This window comes from Peromyscus leucopus, chromosome 6 (genome assembly GCF_004664715.2).
Source record: "Peromyscus leucopus breed LL Stock chromosome 6, UCI_PerLeu_2.1, whole genome shotgun sequence".
NCBI lineage: Eukaryota > Metazoa > Chordata > Mammalia > Rodentia > Cricetidae > Peromyscus > Peromyscus leucopus.
The window spans coordinates 126355279-126380854 of record NC_051068.1 but is presented as its reverse complement, the minus strand read 5'-3'; the positions used below and the strand labels follow the sequence as shown (position 1 = coordinate 126380854).

Genomic DNA, 25576 nt, shown 5'->3' with positions numbered 1-25576 from the left:
TACATCTCTAGGAAGAGGACACCTAAGTTATGTGAGTCTGAGGAAATCTTACTCATTTCCATTGTGTCTACGATAATTTACACTCTCACTAACAGTGTACTAGGGTCCTCTTGCTCACCTGTGTTTGAAAACTTTTCAGCCATTCTGACTGGGTTGAGATGAAAACTCAGTGTTATTTTCATTTGCTCCCCCTGATGGGTGAAAAACTTGAATTCATTTTCATATGTTTATTAGTCACTTGTACCTCTTTTGAGAATTGCCTGGTCAATTCATTGGCCTATTTATTCACTGGTTATTGGGGGTTTTGTAGTTGTTTGTTTTAGTTCTTTGTGTACTCTAGCTATTAATCCCCTGTGAGATACATACCTAGAATTTTTCTTTTTTCCATTCTGCAATCTATCTCTTCATTCTGTTTCTCATCTCCTCTATTTGAAGGAGTGTTTTATTGTTGGTGGCAGTGTTTGTTTTGTTTTTGAACCTCGTAAAATCCTATATGTAAATGTTTGCTTTTGTTTCTAGGGTTATTGGAGTCCTATTCAGAAAGTGCTTGCCTATATCTGTATCCTCATTGTGCTTGGTTAATAATTTGTTGTTGAACCATACATTGATCCATCTTATACAATGAAAACAATTCATCCTTGGATTTATCATGAACTTACTCTGTTAGTAGTATTTGGTTGTTTTGTTCTGAGACTTAGTTCCTATCTTTCCTAATGTGGTGGTTTAAAAGAAAATGGCACCCAGAGGGAGTGGCACTATTAGAAGGTGTGGCTTTGTTGAAGTGGATATGGACTTGTTGGAGGAAGTGTGTCACTGTGGGGTCAGGCTTTGAAGCTTCCTATACTCAAAATCCCACACAGTGTGACTGTCAGTCGATTTCCTGTTGCTTGCAAGATGTAGAACTCTCAGCCGTTCCTTCACCATGTCTGCCTGCATGCATCCATACTCCCTGCCATGATGATAATAGACTGAACCTCAGAAACTGCAAGCGAGCTGCCCAAATTAAATGTATCCTTCAAAAGAGTTGCTGTGATCATGGTGTCTCTTCATAGCAATAGAAACCCTAACCAAGACACCTAACAACCTCTATGTCGTTGATGATGGCCGTGGCATGGGCCACTCAGATCTCCTTGTAGAGCTCACTGAGAGATGCACAGTTGATTGACATCCCAACTTTTATTTTATTGGAACTTCCTTGTTTACCCCAAGGCTTTTCCTAGTCATTGGACAAGCACATGGAAGACAATGTTAACAGCCTATTTCTGCCCGATGCAAAACACCTGAACTATCCGGGCAGTGGTGGCGCACGCCTTTAATCCCAGCACTCAGGAGGCAGAACCAAGCAGATCTCTGTAAGTTCGAGGCCAGCCTGGGCTACCAAGTGAGTTCCAGGAAAAGGCGCAAAGCTACACAGAGAAACCCTGTCTCGAAAAAAAATAAATAAATAAAACACCTGAACTGTATGGGCTTGGACATGGATCCTCAGATGACCTGATCAAACACTCTTCAGTTAGATTGCTGCCTGAGCCTCTTCCTATCCTATCCTGTTTTTTCTCTCCCTTCACAGGTATCAGATTCATAAACCTACCACCTCTGGCTATATTCTCATTTCTCCACTTTGTGTGTGAAATCCATTTCTCCAATACCTGTTTGAAAGTTTATTTCACATGTCTATCCTTCAAAGACAAACCATAAAATTAGTGTATTATAAGTGTTAATTTTCATTTCTTTTTTTCCAATTCCTAACTAAACTTATATATCTAAATATCATTAATTTTGGGGTTATGACTATGTGCTGTGGATATCGCTCTATATAAATAAAACACTGATGGCCAGTGACCAGACAGGAAGTATAGGCAGGACAAGGAGAGAGGAGAATTGGGGAAACAGGAAGAAGGAGGGAGAGACACTGCAGCTACCACCAGGACAAGCAGCATGTAAAGACGCCAGTAAGCCACCAGCCACGTGGCAAGGTATAGATTTATAGAAATGGGTTAATTTAAGATATAAGAACAGTTAGCAAGAAACCTGCCATGGCCATACAGTTTGTAAGTAATATAAGCATCTGAGTGATTATTTTATTCGTGGATTGTGGGACTATGGGGCTTGTGGAACCTGGAGAGAAGCCCTCCAGCAACAACTATGAGCTTACAAACTCATACTGGGACATCAAAAATAAATGTGATTTTATTTGCACATTTCTACTTACATAGGAACTTTTATTTGTCTCACTAAGATACACTGACTTAGTAGACTGCACTAAAGAACAGTGATCATAGTCGTCACCCCAATGCACTGAGGAGCTCATGGAAGTTCATTATTTCATTTTTGAGTGATAAATGCACTAGATATCTAATATCTAAATGGAAACATCTTTTTGTTGTTGAGTGTATTTTGTTTTGTGTTGGTTTTTGGTTTGGGGTGGGTTTTTTTGTTTGTTTGGTTGGTTTTGAGAGATGTAACACAAGTTGCCTTCAAACTACTGTATATCCAGGGATGGCCTTAAACTTCTGATTCCCCTGTCCCCACCACTCACGTGTCTTGATTACAAGCAAGCACCCCTATATCTGGCTTTTGTGTGGTGCTAGTGATCAAGCCTAGGGCTTTGGGTATGTCACACAAGTACTATACCAACTAAGCTATACCCCCAGAGTGAGAAATCAACTTTTTATTCTAGTTTACTGAACTTTATTTTAATCTTAAAGGTGTGCCGAATTATATAAGGTGATTTTTCTGAGACACTGAGATGGTTTTCCTGTACTTGCTACCATATAAACCAGTGTGTTAGTGAGACCTTCTGTGTATCAAGTTGTGCTGGGAGTCTTAGCACAAACTAGAAGGAAAACTCATTTCTGATCTAATTCAGACCTCTGGCAGGCAGAATAGTCCTTTGTTTAGAACTGTATTCTCTGTGTTCTCACTGACTTCTGTCAGGAGTCAGATCCAGCTAGTGATGACCACTCTCTGGTCCTTTGCAGGTACTCTTCCTTCCCCATGATTGACAGCCACCAGAGGATCAAATGGTTCTAGTGCTTCAAATTCCCTGATGTACCCTATCAATACCTAGGGAAACTCCTTTTTAAGTCCTTATGTGATTGGGTTGGAACTACTCAGGTGAACTACTTGAAGGTAATTGTGAGAGTGATAACAGGGAGCAAAGGTCACATGAGTCACCTGGGAAGTCTTCTTGTCCTATGTAAAATGAGAAACAATAAGATGGAACTTTTGAACCACGGACACAAAAGGTTCCGTTTGCCCAGGGTCCAGCTGACACAGCAGTGGACAGATCAAAAATGGTGTCTTTCCTTCATTGCCATTTCTACTAAGCGAACCCTGTATTCCTGGGATAAATTTACATTGCTTATAAGGTATTACACTTTTTATATACCACTGAATCTAATGCTGTACTATTTCAAGGTTTTCCATATGTATTCCTGGGCTGACTGACCTACAATTTTCATTACTGCAGTAGTCTCATCCAGTTTTGTGATCCTTCAAATCAATAGGCAAGATGTGTGTCTTGGCTCTCTAAGAACTTGAAGAAATAGGCAGTTAACTATTAAAGTCATCTAGGCATGAAGCCTCTGTGGTATTTCTAATATACACTGGATGTCTTTGATTATATTTGGTGCTCTTTTGTCTTTGATAAATTTGGAAAGTGAATTTTTTCAAGGAATCAATCCATGTCTCACAAGATAGTATCAAAGAGTTACAATGTGGTCATTCCATTATGTTTAGTGTCTGCTGTCCTGACCCCTCCTTACTTTGCTATCTTTTTTATTTATTCTTTCTCTTTACTTTATTGGTCTTGTTGGAGCATTATCAATTTATTGCTCTTTGAAAAGAACCAATTCTAGACTTATTGATTTTTATATACATTTTCTTATTGTTCATTGTATATTCATGTTCTATTTCTTCAGTTTCCTATATTTTCATTGCCTTCATTTTCAGTCATATTGAATGTAGTTTCTGTATTTTCCCTTTTTGTGACTGATGCTTCATCTCTGATATGTCCGTTTTTCTCCCCTCCATATATAATCAGATGTGCTGCACAATACAAATGATTTTGTTTCTCTTCTTTCCATGTACTGTGTAGCAGAAACTCATGGACAGTGTCCAATACCCCTTCTCCCTTTCAGCTTTAGTAACAGAAGCCAAGTTTCATGACTATGGGAAAATGATAGTGGACCCAAGCTTTTTGTCACCACTTGGGCCCAGTGTACTAACACGATGAATTCCTTCAGAGGCTGCTTGACATACCTGCCATGTTCTGTTAAGTTACTCATCTGGGGCTCAAATGGCCCCTTCTCATTTTTCTCACTTCTCGAAAGACAGAAAGACTTTCTAGTTGTCTCGTGGGACCTTTGCTCCCTGCTATCTTTCCTATAATCATGTCTTATTATAGGAAATATGTTGTTCTGCAAATGTGATGATGGCTGTTTGTAACAGGTGACCTTCAAGCAGAGTATCTGAGAGATTCTACCAATTGACATGAAGACTTGGAAGAAGGCCTCCTTAGGTATTAATAGGACACGTCAGAAAATTTGAAGTGCAAGAACAAGTTGATCCTCCACTGCTGTCAGTCCTGGGGAAGAGCTATAATGGTTGGGACACTGACAGACATTGAGGACCACAAGTACCTGATGATGGAACACAAGGTAGAAATATGAAGTAAAAGTTAAGGAATTTGGGGTCAGCAATATTATTATTTGGAGTCACAGATCTCAGCTTCTTTTGACTATAAACTTTAACAGAAAATAAAAATCTAAACAAAACTTGTGGCTCTGCTCAACCATAACTGAGGTAGTCTCTAAAACACGAATGGGTCAAACAAATGATATGCAAATACATCATTTCTTCTTTGGATATGTAGTATCAAGTTGGATAAAACTTTCAAAAATTATAATGTAATGGTTATAGGGCCTCTGTTTTACTCCCACTGTGAATACAATATATTATCTTCTTAACACATTATTATATGTGCATAAATGCATTTCATCACATTTACTTAGCTACAGAGCCAGTATATTTAACTTATAAATCATAAACTCTGGCCTCAGCTAAAATCTAATTAATAAAACCTAGCATTCAAAAGGCTCTGCCCATATGGCCCTGTCTATCAAAGGGACTTACGATGGCAGTGCAGACTATAGCAGCACACAGGCTTCTCTAAATAAGAGAACCTTTACCTTTATGAAACTGTGTCTTTCTGAAATTATACCTGACGCTTTTGCCCATTTTACACACAAGAAGTATGCAACCACCGGAAATCAGCTATTTGAATTAACCTATAAACTTTGGCTATGCTTAAATATCAGTTTCCTTAACTGTTACTCTCATAACTACAGGTATTTTAAGTATAAACTGTTATTTTCTGAAAACATATAATATGAATGATGATGGTTTAAAAAGAAAAAGAAAAAGTTCTGATACCTGTAAGACTCTCGAGTTCAGAAAGGAGGAGATAGACAGAAGAACTAAGACAAGTGAGAAACAGAAAGGAAACAGAAACACACTCCCAGCAAGCTTGGAGAGACAGCCTAAGAGCCCTGAACTGCCCACCACATGTTCAATACAAGAGACAAAGTACCAGGGGCAGGGTTGATGTTAACCAAAGTTCAACTCTAGGTCAAAACCCAAGCTCATAGGAAGTACCTGGGGAAAGACTTAAAATTAAGATGGAAACATCCAATGAGAGGGAGATACATGCAGAAGGGGGATGGTGGGACCCCAGCCCCAGGTCCCTGAAGGACAGACATATTTTAGATACCCCAACACCACAGAGGGATGGTGTCAGAAATATAAGCATGAAGGAATTTTCTTACAGCTCAGGAAATCCACCCGATCCACACAGATGTGTACATATCATATTAAGGACATGCAGAAAACGGAGAATAATAGGATAACTATTGACAAAGTAAGACCAAGAGACAAAAACCTGCTTTAAAAAAAAAAAGAAAGAAAAGAAACAACAACTATGACCATGAAATGAACTACACAACAGCATAAACTTGCACAGGGCTCAGAATTAGGCAAACTTGGAAATGAGGACAGAATTCAGAAAAGGAATCGGCACTTTAAAACCCATTCAGACTAAATGAGAAGGGGCATGATTATCAGCAGGCAGGAGAGAAAATGTCCCAATAAAAATAGATTAAAATAAAATATTCATCAACCTAATCAGATAAAATCACTAAATAAGGAGCCAATATCATTCTGATAAATGAATCAACTATTCTGCAGCATTCTTCAATCTTCTAAACACAAAACATCCAGTAGATCTGCAGCTTCACTGAATACATTGCTGACAGGAGTGTGTACACTATAATTTTGAAAATGTTTTGTATATGCTGTAGAACTAAACTAATGTATGAAATCATTGATAAGTTGACAATCAAAATTCTCCTGGAGGAAGATCAGGACAGTCCTCAGTGAAAGCAGAGAAGAACCTTGTGTGGTGGATTAGCACATAAGTCACTATGGAAATAATGATCCATTTTACACTGAACCTCTTGACCTGGCTTAGGACCCAAGATGCCCCACTGTCACAGTGCTGTGTAACTGTCACACAGCACATCTGGCTCCTCGGTCTTAGTTCAAATATCACTGCTGTCTGGAAGAGTGGGAGGCCTTTGGTGGTGTTCAATGACAAGAGTGGAGAAACAAAACAGGAAGGTGCACAGGACGCAGAACACGTGACGCAGAAACACGAGGCACAGACTTAGCACAGCCCTTTCCTTTGTGACCGCCCACAAGGAGCAGCACAGCAGCTGCCTGATGTCCAACACAGACTTCCACTGCAAAGACCCATGGCACAGACCAGAAGACCGCCGGGAACGCTACACCAAGAGACATGAAGTGGACGGACCCGCGGCTAACATGAGCTGCACATGGCTGTGCTAGTGTCTCCTCCTTTGACACTATGACCTCAGCCTGTCTGCCAGTCAGGTATAGGCTTGTGTCTATTTGCTAAGATTAAATGCAGACTTCCCTTCACCCCACTATTCGTATACCAGGAAAACTTCCACTTTAAAACATACATAGTTGGTAATAATTCTAGGTTTAGTCTACATATGGGGTTTAAGGGAACTGTAAGGTATTTGGGCATTTTAAAAGAAAACTTTCAAGGAAAATGCAAATATCTTACTGCCGAGAGGCATTTCTCAGGACTAATGCCCTGGGTTGGGGAGGGACCCCAGGTTGCTTGTTTTGCTGTGTTTCCTAGTCTATACATTCACTCTCCCATAGACTGATCCAGAAACAGCTGATTCCAGCTCTCATGGTATCTTTATTTACTGTGTTCATTAACTCCATAAGTATTTGTGAGCACTCAGTGGTTCAAGCACAGTTTTGTTCTAGAGGTACAGAACAGAAAACAGATACTACATCTGTCTCAGGGAGTTTACAGAACTGCCTTGGTACAGATAAAGATGCAGACATCTGTAGCGTAATATGCATAGGGAGAGGCATGTGATTTAGAAATTGTTCCTAGGTAAATGTGGAGGCACTAGAGGACTAGGAGCTGGTGAATAACCAGATTAGAACTCTACTCTGAAGAAGTTATCCTGTGTGCTGAGGAAACATGAGGCAAGAAATGAAAAAATCCAAGGCACATTTTCTACAGAGCTAGATAATGCAGACAGCCCCAGAGAACACGGTAGAGATGTGTTTAAAGCAGCATCTAATAAGAACACAGTGGCCACTTCTGCTGGGTGCCGGTAAGTTATATTATCTGAATTCCTACAAGCAAATACATAAGCAGGGCCATTAACCCCTGCTCTTTACCATTTATAGATGAAGAAATTCTGGCTTAGAGCAATTCTGTGATGTGCCTAATGGAACAGAGCTTTAAAAAAAAAAGATATCATGTAAGTCAGGCCTGAGACACAGGAGAATCTGTTCATAAGTGACACCTTCCCCACAGCACTCAAACTCTGCTTACACACGCTGAGATTGTGGGCCAAGGCCAGCGAACAGGGATTTTATTTCATGTTATACCAGTGCCAGGGGGTGCCTCAATTCTGAGACAGAAAAGACAATCCTAAGGGCATTAACTAAAGATCCCAATAAAATCCAAAATCTTCCTATATTTTTAAGGTGTAAACGCTTATTTTATCTAATTTATATAATATTTATACCCTTATTTCATTATATATATATATGGCTATTACCATAGTATAGAATTATATAGAAGAATATGCCTCCATTTTATCGCATATATACACATATATATGTACAGTATCATGAGATGACTATGATTATTATAAGAGAATATTTCAACACATCTTTAAAGTTTAATAAAAATATAGTATTCAAACAATTACAAAAATTGTATTTATTAGTTATTTTATAGTCAATTTAAAATACAAATAAAGGCATCAAATTCTGATTATGTATCATAATATAGCATTTTTCTTATTGATCTTTATGTAGGTCAAGCATAGTATAAATATCACTTTAAGAACAGAGAATACAAAAGTGAAAATTATTCTAGAACCTACTCCTTGTCCTTAATATTTTTATCTCATTTCAATAGTAAAGAAAAGGAAGTATACCTCAAGCGTTTCCTAACTAGGAAACCACGTATCCATCTTTGAACAATCAACACTGGTGAATTATGAGCCAGAATCCTATTAATCCTTGAAATTATCTGCTTGATATTTTTAATTTCATCCTCATATGTTGTACCCTGTATGAAGAAATGTTATTCAGTAATTTTTAACATTTATTAAAGCAGTTAACAAAGAGATGTAAGGAAATTAATATAACATTCAGCAAAGTCTTGTCAGCATAGTAAACAGTAAATATACTTTAGAATCGGTTAAATATAGAAACATTAGTATTTTCAAATAATTTCAATTTTCTGCACAATATGCAATATTCCTGAGAGTACCCTATATCCCAAGCTGTTCTCCCAGTCTGAAAACATACAAACTGACACCATAATAATCCTCCTCTGTGGAAAGTAGTGGTGTGGACTGGTATCTCTTTAAACCTGAAGACAGCCTTTGCTATGCACTATTGTAAAAGAGGAGGACACACGTGGAATTCCTGAACACGACACCACTCCTCAGAGCTGTGCAGCTTAGGTGTGCTGTTGGACACTCTCCTTTGGGAACTAACAGTGTCCTTTTGCGAATTCCCAGACTTTGGTTCACAGACTGATTCTGTCTCATTGTTCACTGACTAGTTAGAAACAGTCACTTTTATTATATATGTTTTATTTATATATATATAATGTCTGGATATATAATAACACATTAGAAATAAAAATATTTACATTGTTTTAAGGTGCTGTTGGGTGACACTACCCCCTAAGGACATGTGAACTAATGCCTACTGAAACCTGATAGAAAAAGACAAACATCCAACCTGGAGAACCAATGTCTGACCCTCTTACCTCAACCTCCTGGATGCAGGGATTACATCATGAGCCACTGTGACCCATCCTTTAGCTTAGTTCTTTTAATGAAGTACAATTATATTATGATATAGATATATTACTAAGATTGCTCCTTTTCTCAGTCTGAATTGTGGTTCTCTACAAACTTTAGACAGCTATGGGTTTCTTTTTGTTTATTTATTTTTCACCTCTATACCTCTATTTGCTAACCTCTAATAATGGCCTTCCTTGCTACATTTTTTTCTGCCTTACCTATGCAAATTACCCTCATAATTACACTTTATGTCAGGAATTACCTCTTAAATTACAGCCTTTAAAATGAACTTCCAGTTCCATTTCTCTGCTTATATATCAAAAGCTGAAACAATTATCCCTCCTACTTCAACCAATGCACACTTCATTCTGTGTTGTCTATAAGGTCATTAAAACCACTCTTCATCATGTCAGCTAAGCTAATAAACCCTTAATTCCTACTTCTTTCCCATCTCTTCCCATCCAGGAAATGCTTTAATTCTATCATCTCTCTTCTCTACCGGAGTACTAAATCAGACCTTATAAGCCATGAGCAAACTTTAGTAATAACTCCTCATTTCTACCCCACTCTGATAAAAAAAAATTGAGAAGCCACTAAGCTAGGGTAGGCCTGGTACTTTAAATCCCCATGAGAACAAAGCAAAGCCCAATGTAAACAATAGGATAAACTAGACAATGTACCAATCAGAATCTGCCACATAGCCTCTGGCTGGGACCTTCTTTTTCCTAATTCCATAGCCACTCCATGAAATGCCTCCCTTCTCCTAGCCAGAGTGCTAGCTGCTTGCACTCGGACGCTCCTCTGGCTGTGCATCAGGGGATGTCTATACAAACGCATTCAAATTTAAATGTGCAAAGCTGTGTTTTCTTTTATCACGTCGTTTTCTTCAGAACACAGAAAGATTTTCTAGAATGCAAAACTCTTAAATGTTTCCCAGGGATTTTACAAGATGAAGTCCAGGCTCCCTGTCTTACATTTAACATTTTACTACTGCATTGTTGACATGCTCAAACATGTCCCCTAGCCTCCAAAAACACTGAACCACTTTCTGCCACTCCAATTTGTCAAACTCTTTGAACACCTCTGTGTCTGCAAATGCCTCCTACTGTCTCAATTGCTCAGTACCAATGCCAACACTTATATTTGTCCAGAGATTTCTTGCATTAAAAAAAAAGTATCTTAAGTATAAATGCTTGTGCTTTCTTTTTATTTTCTGTCTTATTTTTAACTGGTATTGAACAGTTTGAATATTTTTTAATTTCATACTTTGTCCAGTGTTCATGATCTTTTCCACTATGTCTCATTTCTCTCTCCTCCCCTCCACTCTCCTCTTCTCTTTGCTTTTCCATCAGAGGCAAAGTCTTTCTCTGTAGCCCAGCCTGTTCTGCACCTCACTATGTAGCCCAGTGTGGATTCAAACCTCTCAGTCTTCCCAATATTAGCATTGTAGGCATGAGCCACCAGACCTAGCTTTTACACTCTTTCTTTATTGCATCTCTTGAATTTGCATTAATTTCTCTGTACAGTTTAGATCTGTGTATGATGTTCTAGATCTCAACTCCATTTTGTATTTTTATTTCCTCAGTATTTTAATAAAGTAACTGAACAGTACTTCAGCCTCTAAGTCTCTAGATAATTACCTTATAAGATGCCAATAAAAATGGCATGATGGGGAAACCTACAGAGAAAACCAAACCGAACTAGTGGGAACTCATGAACTTTAGACCAACAGCTTTGGAGCCTCCATGGGACTGACTAGACCCCCTGCATAAGTGAGACAGTTGTGTAGCTTGATCTGCTTAAGGGGCCCCCTAGCAGTAGGATCAGGATCCATCCCTGGTGCATTATAGCTGGTGTTTTGGAGCCCACTACCTATGGTGGGACACCTTGAACAGCCTTGATTCAGGGGGAGGGGCTTGGACCTGCCTCTACTAAATGTACCAGGCTCTGCTGACTCCCCATGGGAGGCCATATCTTTATGGAGGAGGGAATGGGGGGTGGGTTAGGGAGAGGGAAGGCTGGAGAGGCTGGAGGAGGGAAGAGAGGAGGGATCTGTGGTTGGTATGTAAAATGAATTTAAAAAATTCCTTAATAAAAAAAGAATGTCTCTGTTGACTTACATAAAAGTCAAAACCCTTCAATATCTAATCAAGTGGAATCATCCTTTTTCCAAGGAAAAGCCACTCCCTCCATCCATGGAGCTCTGACTGACAAAAGCTGCCTGGCTTGACCCTTACTAGCTCTTTGACCTGGGCTAAATAACATGTACATCCATTTCTGTGATCTGTAAGATGGAGACGGAAGTAGTGCCGTCTCACTGGGCCGTTGATAAAGGACTGGGAGCAGTAGCTGAAACACTGTGACCATCCAAGTAAGGTCACCTCCCAAAAGTCTTTCAGCATTCAATAAAATGACATTGAGCCAGAATTGTGAGACTTCTGAATACATAATTATCTCTATCACAAAATTAACACAGAGAAGCACTGAGTAAGCACCTTGCTCAATATAATGTAAGCTCTGAAATTAATATATTAGCTAGGAACATGACTGCTTCTAAACTAGTCAGTCTAACAAAAGGGATTATAATAAAATCTAGGCAAACCATATATATTTTAAGCATAAATATCAATAATCCATAAGATAAGACAGATGATACAATAATAATGAAATGTTTATCCTAACAGCATGCAGAGTGATAGAGATTAGTGTTAATGTTGGCATAAAATATAGAGAGGCATTTGAAGAGAAAATAATAAGGCTTTGTCGTATGACTCCCATGGAATCTACTTTACATATTGACAATAAGAAAAGCTCTAGAAGCTAATTCCAAAAGCACATGCTATTCAGATTGCATAAAATTCTAAAATGGAATCGTTTTCAATCAGTTCCTTATTCTAAGTAGCTTCTGTAGTTATAAAGTTTTCATTCTATGTGTATTGAGTCTGGAAGGCCTGCCACTTCTCTTTCTGTCTGTGTGAGGTTTTCCATCAGAATCCCCTTAACATGCCTCACTGTTTCTTGGAATATTTGAAAACTATAAAACATACTAATATAAGCATAAGTATTTGTTTCAAATAAAATAAAACCATACCTCATACCTATTTCACCTTTTTATTCCTTGGAAAACATTCTCTTTTGAACAGTATGTTCGTTCACCATATAAAATGGTGAGAATGTGTGATTTCTCCACATTTACAAGAAAGACTTTTGTAGTATTTTAAATTAGTATTTCTAAAACTCTCTTGGTTAACACAGAGATACTGGAGAGTTCTGCTCTATTAATCACTGTAGAACTAGGGCACAGAATAAAACTGTCACAGAATCCACAGAAGGTACAGAATAAAGGGAGCATGGACTGTGGTAGGCAATAAGAAATGTGTGTTTCTTTTGAGATACTTTTAGACACATAGTTCACACAGCATTTCTAGACGTTCATCTAGCTTGTTACAGACATACTGCTGAATGTCATTATATGGTAAGAGTAGATCAGCTTGGGGAACCATTTTCATTTGGGGGTTTGCTGTGACTGGAAGGGGGTTTGTCCCTCAAGAGTCTATATATTGAAGGTTTTATCCTAATGTGGCATGTAGAGGTGAAGGTTTTAAGAGCTGGTGCCTATAGGGGTCATCAAATCACCACACTGCCCACAGAAGGGACAGGGTAGCTTTGAGTGGATCACCGTGAAGCCAGAGTGTGCCCTCACTCAAGGTTCTCTGCTTTTAATTTTTCGTGTAACCTCTCACGTGTGTTCCACCATTCACTATGAGGTTGATGGTAGAGTTCCTTTAGCTTCCACAAGTAAAGTGAATAGGCCCATTATTTCATGAGTAGCCTGTTTTAGGTGTTTTGTTATAATGGTAAAAATTGAATGCTGGGTATCATATAGAGAAACTGCTCAAAACATTCATGAAGAATTTATGTTTGCCAAGACTTAATCCTTTATTTCTCTGGGATAAATTCTGAGACAAGCAACTAGTGAAGCACATGATAATTCCATGGTCAGTTTCAAGAGAGACTAACAAAATCCTTCCCAGAGGTTTCTCTGTATACTTATAAGAATTTGGTGACAGTACTTATTTTTTTTTATTTTAGCCATAATTTGTACTTAAAAATAAACAAAAGCAAAACAAATGAAAAGACAATCTGTTACTTGTATCCCCCTAACGGATAGCAACATTAGACACGTGTGCTCAGTGTGCATCTGTGCACCTCTGTGATGAAAAGCCACTGACAGTTTTGGTGACTGTTTAGTAGTCGTGCTTTGTGTTCAGCTTTGAAAGTTGCATATGTCCCACAGATTCTAGGCCTGGATCAAACATTTCTTTCAGTAAGGTGAAGCATTTAACTCTTCATGCCCTTCTTTAAGTTGTTGAACTTCTAGCCTCCAGTATTCAAGAATGTAAAAAACAACAACAACAACAAAAAAAAAAAAAACCTGGCAATTGTGTTCACAGCCGTCGCTGCGCCGCCGCTACTCCCTAACTCCAGCGCCGCCTCTCGCTTGCAGAGCTCCAGCGGAAGGAGAAGGGGAGAAGGGAGATAAGTAAGGAGGTGCATGTACCATGGCTCGTACAAAGCAAATCCACCGGTGGTAAAGCACCCAGGAAACAACTGGCTACTAAAGCCGCTCACAAGAGTGCGCCCTCTACTGGAGGGGTGAAGAAACCTCATCGTTACAGGCCTGGTACTGTGGCACTCCGTGAAACTAGACGTTATCAGAAGTCCACTGAACTTCTGATTCGCAAGCTCCCCTTCCAGCGTCTGGTGCGAGAAATTGCTCAGGACTTCAAAACAGATCTGCGCTTCCAGAGTGCAGCTATTGGTGCTTTGCAGGAGGCAAGTGAGGCCTATCTGGTCGGCCTATTTGAAGGTACCAACCTGTGTGCTATCCATGCCAAATGTGTAACAATTATGACAAAAGATATCCAGCTAGCACGCCGCATACGCGGAGAACGTGCTTAAGAGTCCACTATGAGGGGAAACATTTCATTCTGAAAATTTTTTTTCCTCTTCTTCCTGTTATCAGTAGTTCTGAATGTTAGATATTTTTTCCATGGGGTCAAAAGGTACCTAAGTATATGATTGTGAGTGGAAAAATAGGGGACAGAAATCAGGTATTGGCAGTTTTTCCATTTTCATTTGTGTGTGAATTTTTAATATAAATGCAAGATGTAAAGCATTAATGCAAGCAAATGTTTCAGTGAACACATTTCAACAGTTCAACTTTATAATAATTGTAAATAAACCTGTTAAAATTTTCTAGACAATGCCAGTATTTGGATTTTTTTAAAAGAAGTAAATTTCTTATTGATGGCAACTAAATGGTGTTTATAGCATTTTTATCATATAGTAGATTCCATCCATCACTATACTTTTCTAACTGAGTTATCCTACATGCAAGTACATGTTTTTAATGTTGTCTGTCTTCTGTGCTGTTCCTATAAGTTTGCTATTAAAAAACATTAAACTATAAAAAAAAAACTAAAGAAGTTCTATGATTTGAAGGAATCCTGAAAAATATATGCTAATGGCATTTGGTGATTGGACCACTGAGAGGGGTTACTTCATGAAGTCTCTGCCCTCTTGAATAGGTTTAAACTTTAATCTATTATGGGATAAATGAATTAATGATTTACCAGTGAGATGGCTTTGCTACCAAACTGAGCTATCTAGGACATGCTCACTCTCTTGTGATGACACCCCTGTCACATTCTTATGCACTAGCCGGGCATCACCACACTAACTTTAAATTTCACCCAAACTGCAAGTAACATGCCTTGGACATGGTTTTCCTGACACTTGCAACAGTTTGTGACTGGGGGAAGCTTGCTTATCAGAACTACAGTGAGAGGAGATGATGGCAGAATGCTTAGAAGGTATGGATTTATTGTGATTAGGTGACTCATGTGATTAGCCTCAGAAGGAGTTCTTGTGGAACATTCCTTAGTTCCCACGTTGTTAGAAAAGAAGCAAGCCTGGCCCCTGAATCTCCATGTCTCACTGTAATTCCCATGCTTTCTCCTCCTGTTTTTTTTGTTTTTTTTGTTTTTTTTTTTTTTTTGGTGCCACGCTTTTATTCAAATGAAAGGGGCACTACACTGCACCAGGAACTAGCAAGTCCAACAGCACTGACGGCACGCGTCCTCTGCAGTGCTCAGGAGTGGACAGGAAGCACACCACACGCTGCACATTGCCCAACAGTGTCCATGAAGTGACGGCAAGGAAGGGGACTTTGGCTTTAAACAGCCAAATAAAAATGGCAACAGTCCTCCAAAAATCAAACTGAGAAACAGAGGAATTAAAAACTTCAGAAGTTGTGTAAAGCAGCAGAAGTTGACAGGCCACACTGCTTACCATGACAAGGATTTGGCAATTTAAACTGACTAATTATCATGGTGATCTAACCTCCAACGACGACGACAACGCTTGTGGTATTTCAGTAAGGTTGACAGAAATCTCCAACTTTATGGAATGGCATATTTTCATTTGTATAATTTTAAAACATAATTTAAAAAGCTGCACCATAATAAAAAAAATCTGCAGTCTAAAGAAATATATCTGTATTCCTCTTGCATTAATAAAGTAAAATATACTGAGAGCAATGAGCTTTGTGGCAATATTCACACCCTACCTTTAGACACTAGACATTCAGTTCAGCTGCTGGCTATACAGAGACAGGTGTGGTCATCTGACCTCATTGCAGCTAAACCAAGGGCAGCACCTGCTTTTCAATGTACACTCTTTTAAGCTGATTGCTGATAGAAAAGTGAAGAATGGGCCACTGTAACATCTCAGATGGAATGTGAAAAGGTCTGGAAAAAGGAACTAAACCATCATCTTCATAAACTGACCAAAAATTCATCAGGAGTGTAACCATGCCTGATGGCTTTATGAAATACAGATTTTAAGAGAAAGGACTCTGAGCAGAGAGAGAAGAAGAAAAGATGAATCTACATGTGGGAGAGACACCATAGGACATGGAGAGGAAATAGGAGGTTCAAGATGGGAGAGAGGTAAAAAGCCATGAGGCAAAATATTAATATAAATGGGTTAATTTAGGATATAAGAGCTAGAGGGACAAGCCTAAGCTCTAGGCCGAGCTTCCATAATGAATAAGTCTCCAGGTTTTTGTGAGCTGCAGCCCAAAGGAAATTCTGACTACATATGGTACCCAATGAATGGCTCAAATATCCAAACACAGGACCTGAGAAAGCTAAGAAAAATTCTAGACAAGGAGCTAGATGTGGGTTTCTAGTCCTACAGTCTCTCAGGCAGGCCAGTGCTTTGTGTACAGAGGTGTGGCTAACATCCATTGCCTGAGGGCTGTAGCTAGCTCCCAGCACCTTACGCTAGCTCCATTTAGATCTTGAGCCACAAGGCAGCTGACATGGCAGTTTAAGATTTGTCTCACATGGTCATACTGTTCATGTACCAAGCACACAGTATGAGAGAATGGTTATATCTGCAGCCAGTATAATGGCAGTAGTTCACTGTACTAAGAAGGTTAGGTTCTTCATCTGTGACCCCTGCTTATCTTTCTGTCTCCCTCCCCAGACTTTTCACTACTTCCTTAAAGGAACCTCTGCTATTTTGACCATGCTTGAAGAGATCACATACACTGCTACCATAGGCAGAAACTAAGTGATTCTTTGCCCTGAGGGTGCAGGTTAAGACACCAGACTTAAATGCCACCTCACTTTTATTTTTTTAATTATTACAAAATAATTACCAAGCCCAAAATGTATTCAACTAATATTGACAAACCACATTCTTATTAATAGTGTTTAAGGACCATAGGCAGTTACAGTACAACCTCGCAGCTTCGCATTCAGCTTCCTCAAGGTCAATGTCCATTTGCCCCCTCCCAGCCTGATCACTGTCCACATTAATTCCTATTCTTCCTCAGATCCCCTCTATAAATGCAGCCATGTAACACATAATTATGTTTGGTCAATGACAGATCCCATAGGTAGTGATGGTCTCATGAGGTGACATCACCATGTTGTGTCACAACTGTCTTAATCTGTTCAAAATGCCATGGTGTTTGACAGTGGGGGGGGGGCACCTAGTAATCCCTAAAATGCACTCTACTGTTTATATCCCATTTGAAAATATTCTTTTGGACATCCATGATCAGACTCTGTCCTGTGTTTAATTAATTTTTTTCTAAGAGGTGAAGAGTTAAGCCTTCCTTCCAACTTATCAGCTCTAAAACTCAAATGCTATGAAGAATGAATGGTTATCTTTTTAAATCTATACAATAATGTATAACCTCAGGGTTTCAAGTTTTTCTAAGAATGTTCAGTATTTTATGTCAAAAACATTTGGTTATATCTATTAAACTAAATCAACTGAATAACAAGTATTTTTACCCTCTTCCATTAATATAAATTGTGTCTTATACCATTTCAAAAATAAAAAATAGTTTCCATGAAAATCAACATATATCAAAATAAATATCTTTCAGACAAAATGTATTTATATACAACTTGATTTTAGATTGACATGTTTGCATAAGAGGCATACAAACTTTTATAAACTACCAGATATAAAGTCCACTGCTAATGTTTTCACCAGTGAATATTTTATAAAAGATACAAAATAATACCGTTAAACAGATTATATATTTGAGTATAGTATTTAGAGCTAAAATTTTATATCTACGAACTAATTTTGAAGGAAACATTGAGTAAGTTACCTTTACCAATGCTGGGCAAAGGTTAAAGAATAGCCTGTGGTTGAACGTCTTAAATCTCTCCGGAAGATGCCAGTTCTGAATGATTTCTTCATCAGATATAATGTGATGGTCCAGGGCTTTGAGAGGCCAGATACTATTGACAAGAACATGCCTGTAGCCTTTCTTAAGACTCACTGGGCAGTCAAACATGGTCAGCCCTATAAGGCTTGCACACACATCCAACACGCAGATGTTCTTCAGCTTGGCAAGGCCATTGTCATGAAGGTAGAGGAGTTTTAGGTTCTTGAGTCCACCCCAAAAAGTTCTATCTGGAAGAGTCTTTATCTGAAATAATATTTAAAATATGTATGATTCATAAAATCTGCAAGGAAAAAATGGTGAAACATTTAATATCATCTAAACTTCAGTATTTTGCAAGTGGCAAGTGCCTAATAAATAAAACCAGAATCCCCAATTATCCAAATAATGACTGCAAAGTCATGATGTACTAGGTATTTAAAATAAGTTGCAATTAGTAACATAATGAATATATATACACACTCACGGGTATGTATATATAGAGACCTTTCAGTGAAAAGTACTTAGTATAATTCCAAATGAGGTTCCTCACATAAAGAATTGGGGGCTCAAAAATATATTATTATAATCTAGACTATGCATTTAAGAAGTGAAAATATGGGGCTGAAAAGATGGCTCTGTGGTTAGGAGCTCTTGCTGCTCTTCCAGCAGACCTAACCCCACACTTGACAACTCACAACTACTGATAACTTCAGCACCCTCTTCTGGCTTCCGTGGGCACCTACAGTCACACACACACACACACACACACACACACACACACACACAGTCACACACAGAGAGAGAGAGAGAGAGATATACATGTAAATAAAAACAAAATAAATCTTTAAAGCAAAATAATTTAGAAGGAAGTGAAACACAGATTGGGGAGATGGCTCAGTGGTTGAGAGTGTCTGCTCTTCCAGTGACTCGAGTTCAATTCCCAGAACAAACGTGGGATAGATGACAGCCCTGTAACTCCAGATTCAGGGAACTGGGTGCCCTCTTCTGGCCTTTGTAGGAAGCTACACACATTTGGTACAGATACAGAGACTCTATGCATACATAATTTAAAAATAAGAAAAGCACAATGTATACATTTTTATGTATCATTTAAAATTTTAGATTACATGGTGTATTTTGAGTCTGTGGGTCTTATTTGTATAAAATTTTAAGTTTTTCTTTATATTTTCAATGGCTGGAAAGAGTGTTGTAGGTTAACAGAATAAGTTCACTGACATGCAGACAGCAGTCAGTGCTTACCTGGTTTCCATGGAGATCAAGTTTGATGAGCTTTACGCAGTTCTGCAGTGGCTGGATGTCAGTAATGAAGTTGTTAGAGAAAATGCACACTCTCAGAGAGATGCAGGACTGCAGATTCTCCATGGACTTCAGATGGAGGCCATTATACTTTACAAACACAAAGTCTTTCTGATCTTCTATTATATTTTCATTGTAGTGACTCCACTCTTCATGACTGGTAAGCTCTTTTGTGATTGTTCCATGAAACATCTAGGAAAGCGGGAGATAAATGTTTAAGAATGACCCTGGGAGCTGGAGATTTGGCTCAGCAATTCAAATGACTTGTCACTCTTTCAGAAGACCTGGATTTGGTTCCCAGCACCAAATAGCAGCTCAAACTGCCCACATCTTCAGTTTCAGGGGATGTGACACCCACTTGGTAACCTCTAAGGATATCCACATGCAAATGCAATATACACATATACAAAGCACAGACAAAGAGATACACATAAATATTTAAAATATAAATATTTACAAAGAATTACTTTCACGTTTTAAAAATCTACATGAAATGAAAATACAATATTATCTACTATATAGTGATGATAAAAATGGATAAAATAATTAAAATAAAAATATTTAAATCCTATAGCATCTTCTATCCCACAATATCTTAAACATGTAATATTGAAAAATTACCACTGTCCTCACCAATAAATTGGTGAAAGGATAATAAAACCTCACTTTCCACAGAATAGAGAACATGCAATTTACAAAATTATTATTTCTACAGACGACATCAAGCAAGAGACAAACAAAACTACAACTAAGTGTAGCATACACCATTACCCTGGTTTAAAGTGAACGAATGATAAAAAGCACTCTGAAGTATTAATAAGTTGATAAAAGACCAACTTTTTTGGGAGAAGCTGGAAGACACAGCCATAGAAAGTGCAGGCATAGCGAAGACTACCCACACAGACTGACATTTCCTAAAGAGATGTAGCCATCACTGTGTGTGCCCTTAATGCTCTGCTTATCAGAAAACTAGGATTGGGGGTTATCAAAACATTTGGAGTTTGAATATAAAAAATGATCAATGCTTTATTATACAACCTTTTATGTTACCTTCCATATCTATGAATTTGACCTCACTATGGGTGTGGTGATATTTTAATTACGTTAAAATATGATTTTATTTGTATGTTAATAAATAAAGTTTGTCTGGAGATCAGAGGTCATTAGCAAGCCAGGAATAGAAGTCAGGTGGTGGTAGCCCACGCCCTTAATCCGATCACACGGCAGGCAGAGTCTCTGTGTGGTTAAGGACACAGCCAAGCATGGTGACCCTTGAGTTTTTAATCCCAGTACCAACCATAGAGACCAGGAGGTCTGTACAGACAGGCAATGGCAAGGAAGTCATATGGCTAGGCTTAGAGCCAATAACAAGGCAGAACAGGAAAGCAATAAAACACAAGACACACACAAAAAGATCTCTCTCAGAGAAAAAAAAATGACAGCAAATGATAAGCTAAAGGGAGTCGTGGCTATTGCTCTGATCTCTTAGGCTTTAACTCTGTATTTAGCTCTATGTTTCTTACTTAATAAGAGCATTTAAAAATGTGTCTACACTATGGGTAATTTCAGATTTCACAGAAGGCAGTTATACATCGTCTTCAGGAGGATATATAAGCATAAATTATCTACCTGGTGGCTTTTTTTTGCAAGATAAACTATCCTTCCCATTAGAACCAGCTTCTACCAATAGCAGATAAATCTACATGATCCAGATAAAAATAAATGTAAAAAATTCATTTGAAGTTGATATAAAGACAAAAGATACTTTAATATCCTGGCCTAACACTATAATCCACAAACTCTAAAGTCACCTATAGAATTTATGAAAAGGCGATTCACGAAATCCTATCTCTGATTTAGTGTATCAGGATCCCAGAGCTAAGGGTCTTTTAATCTGGCAATTCATGAACATTCTGACAGAGATTAGCCCAAATTACAAATGAATCGCCCTTGCAAATTTAAAGCCACAACCTGGTACAAGCCGCTGTATCTCTGTAATGCAGTAAGTTCCACAGTCCCTGAAATGCAGCCTGTATCTACATTGTGCCTTATTTGCTTGTTTTAATTGTACAACTATGGAAGCCTCTCTCTGGGTTTTTCTTCTAAACGCCTACTTTTTTCCATTTCGGTGTAAAGCTTGGCTACCTTCAGATGATGACAAGGGTTTGTGGGCACCCTGTATGCATGTTCACAACTGCCAAGAGTTCACATGTGCAAGTGCTCTGCTGTGTTCATAAAGCACTGTTTCACTGCAGTCGTCGACAATGACTCTCACCCTGCCGTAACCCCTCAGCCTTTGGAGAAGGGTGTAGGATAGGTGTACCATTTGTGGCTGAGTGGTGTTCTGTATCTTTTTCTCTGTATCTTAACCAGTTGTGGGTTTCTGTTAATTGACATCTACTGCCGAAAAAAGTTTCTCTTATGAGGGATGAGAGATGCACTAACCTATGGTATAACAGTGTCATTATGAGCACTTTAATACTTTCCATTTAGCACAGTAACAGTACTAGGTTTTCCAGTGAAACTCATTTTAGGCTGTGAATGTGGCTCAGTAGACAAACACTTGCCTAGTATTCACAGGGACCTCTTTTGATGCCCAGCATTTAATATAACTCACTTTTAAAACATACAGGAACATTACATTTCATAGATATAGCATGTTTTATCAATCCAATCACCCACCAAGCAGATCTTAGCTGACTTAAAGCATGGAAGATCACAAATAGAATTGCCACAAGCAAGTCTTCTCATGTGCATGTTACATTTCATTTGGATAAATATCAAGTAGTTTACTTTCTGGATCATATAGTATGCTTTATCTTGTGATGAACTACCTTTGTCTTTGGAATCAGCTCTACTATTTTGTGTTTCCATCAGCAACAAGCTGAAATTATTCCTATATATTCTTACTAGTACTTGGTGTGTTGGTATCTTAAATCAAAGACAGACAGATAGCTATATAGAGGTACCTCATTTTTTGAATTTGTAATTCTTACAGATAGATGATGCTGAACATTTTTCTGTTTGTTTGCCATATGAGTGTGTCCTTTGATGAGGCTTTTTTTGGCTCCTTTGTCCATTTTTTGGTTGGCTGCTATCTTACTGTTGAGTTTGAGAACCTTGTATTATTTTGGATATTAATCTTTCGTCACGTGTTTTACAATGTTTTCTCCAAGACAGGCACTAGACTTGCCATTTTCTTAATTTTCCTTTTTCTTCCAACACATAAAATCGTATTTTAAAACGATGCTTTATATAAACAGCATTCATCCATATACAGCATCAAGATTCTGTCTCTGTATCCAATTGAAACTGACTTTATGCTTCACTGCATCAGTATACAAATAATACATATATAGATGTGTGTAATTTTATATAACCACATCACTGTATATAGAGCTTTTATTTCAAGTTATTTATCATACTATTCCATCTTTTATTTTGAAACATATTTTAGACATTGTAATATAGTTATTCAAACAGATTTATCTCTCTTTTTTGTTAAAGTTCATTGTGTGGGGGGGGGTCATCCATTGAACATGGCTGACTTATCAAAGGCCACAGCCTTAAAGAAAATTGAGTTACCCTTTCCCAGCAGCTATGAATTGTCCATAGCTCCTCTGCTAGGGGTAGGACTTGTACAAGTTACAACAACTGAGCTGGAAAATATACCTACTGGTACAATAGGGAACAGAATTTCATGGGGGTAATCAACAACTTTCTGATTTGAATTTCAGGATTTAAGTCACCCTCCATAAGATAGAGCCCATACCTGACAACCAGAACTAGTGTCTGCTAAATAGATACAGCATTAAACTAACTCCTGATGATATAGCACTAGACTCATAGATCAGTGCATTTTTCAACGTTTATCGGAAGTTTCTTTTTGCAGTAGATAGCAACTAACATAGAGACTCACAACTGGTCAATGTGTAGAGAATAAGACTGCACAATGCTCAGCTTCTTAAATTGCTCATCTATATTACACCATTTCATCCCAAGACTCGGGGATTATTGTGGAAGGCACGTAGAAAGAGGGTAAGTGCCAGACACAACAGGGAAGGTGCACTTATATCACAGCAGTTGTGACAGCATGCACAAGCTGCACGAGACCTGCACAAGCTCAAGATAGAGCTAATTCCAGCATGGAGAGAGAAGGTGGGCATGATGTTCCATACAATATTTTCAAATTTCACTGTAGTGGTTTGAAAGAAATGGTCCTCATGCGCTCATAATGAAAGGCACTATTAGGAGCTGTGGCCTTGCTGGAGTAGGTGTGGCCTTGTTGGAGTGTGTTACTGGGGGTGGGCTTTGAGGTCTAGCAATGCTGAGTAGGAGTCTCTTCCTGCTGCCTGTGCATCAAGATGTGAACTCAGCTCCTCCTCCTGCACCATGTCTTTTTGTGTGCCACCATGCTTCCTGCCATGAGGATAACATACTAAACCTCCGGACTGAAAGTCAGTCCCAATTAAATGTTTCCTTTATAAGAGCTGCCATGGTCACGGTGTCTCTTCATAGCAACTGATACCCTAAGACTTTTTGTTTTCCACTTGTAAGAATGTGTGGTACTCTAATATGTAGGACCTTTTGACTTTTATTATTCCCTTGGAATTTCAACCTAGTTCAATAGTTGAAAATTAACTCCATCTGTATTCTAACAACTCACAAAAACTTCTAGCCATACTAGTCTTGATCTCCAGAACTACATACATAATGCACACAGACACAAACAACAATTTCCACTATATATGCACATATTTGTTCTATATATCTAATATTAAATTAGATGTATCCTCTTACCATTTCACTATGCTTCCCCATATATAGCTTTCCTCATCTCATTTGCTGGCCATTTCATCTTCCATCAGTGGACAGATGTTGTTGCTTTTGCCTTTAGAATGTTTCTAGAATCTAAGCAATTTCTCACCATCCCCCATTATAATCTTTTAAATTTCCACCAATTCTTTCCTGTTTGCACTATTTTAGTAGCCTCCAAAAAGGCTCTCTGCTTGTATTCTTGTCCTACACACTGACACATTTCAGTGTGTCCCCTTTAAACACAAGGCAAGTCTTATCAAAACCCTGGTGTTACTCCAACTCACTCAAAAGTAGAAATCACAAAATCTGACTTCTACTGCTGTTACTCAGACCCTTTAACTTTCTGTATTTTCTAGATTTTCTTCAGCAAGAATGTACTGTGAAACAGTAATCTTTCCCCACAAATGTCTCTACTTTAAATACAGAATTAAATGCTAAAGTCAAGACTATATAAAAGACTAAGGTTACTCAGAAACTTAGTCAAGTTCATAGGAAATTGCTTTGCAGAATTCTGAGCAAGACTTTAATGAAGAGAAACTTGCCAAGCCAAATTGTAGAGGAGGATAGGATTTCTGGGTGAGATTGAAGTCTTCCTTAAATGTTGTTACTTACTATATGCTATGTGTAAGAATGGAGAGATTAATCTGGAGAACTCATTATAAACTAGGCACTCTACAGGAGAAATATTATCAGCAGATGAAAGCATGTTCAGTAGGGCTGACTTCCCACTATCGGGCACTATTGGGCATCCTAATCTACACCTTTGGTAGAACCCGAGAAGCAAGTGAACACAACTGAGCGCCCTGTTGCTCAAGTTCGAGACTGTGCCTGAGAGGCTGGCCGACTGCAGGAAGCAGCGTGGTCTGGTCCGACATACAGCATCCCACGTGGGCCGGACCTGGGGCGCAGGGGCCCCCTGAACCCGAGGTTCTGCCGCCTGGCCTCCTCGAGAGGCCTTCTGTCAGGAACGGAAGCTGTGTGCGGGCAGGTCACCTCAGCGTCTGGGTGATGTTCCACTGTGCTCGGCGGGCCGGTCCCCTCTGGCACGCCGCGGGCTGTCCGGCGTGGACAGGCGGGAGCCGACGGCGCAGCCCCACGCAGCCCGGGCACAGCTAGGTGCCCATCTGCACACAGAGCGTTGCCCCGGAAACATGGCCAGCGCACACTCATGGCATCCTAGCTTTTCCAGTCTCCCGGAGACTCCAGGACGCGGTGACGTGGCAGCACGGCCGGGGCGGGGCGGGGC

The 25576-nt window shown here is 38.9% G+C and overlaps 1 protein-coding gene and 1 pseudogene across 2 annotated transcripts in view; one reads left to right on the top strand and one right to left on the bottom strand.

Annotated features, from left to right (window-relative positions):
- The window catches only part of Lrriq3 (leucine rich repeats and IQ motif containing 3), a 107055-nt gene extending 81479 nt beyond the window's left edge, over positions 1-25576 (bottom strand). The window contains exons 1-4 of one of the 2 annotated variants that reach the window (XM_037207247.1): positions 25324-25576; positions 19456-19704; positions 18136-18459; positions 8556-8689 (exon numbers count right to left, since the gene is read on the bottom strand). In XM_037207247.1, coding sequence (XP_037063142.1) covers positions 8556-8689; positions 18136-18459; positions 19456-19704; positions 25324-25500 — 884 coding nt within the window. In that variant the 5' untranslated portion in view covers positions 25501-25576. Of the gene's footprint in view, positions 1-8555; positions 8690-18135; positions 18460-19455; positions 19705-24312 lie in introns of both variants that reach the window. The other variant, XM_028882928.2, reaches the window with a different exon arrangement.
- LOC114702500 lies at positions 14000-14660 on the top strand (annotated as a pseudogene).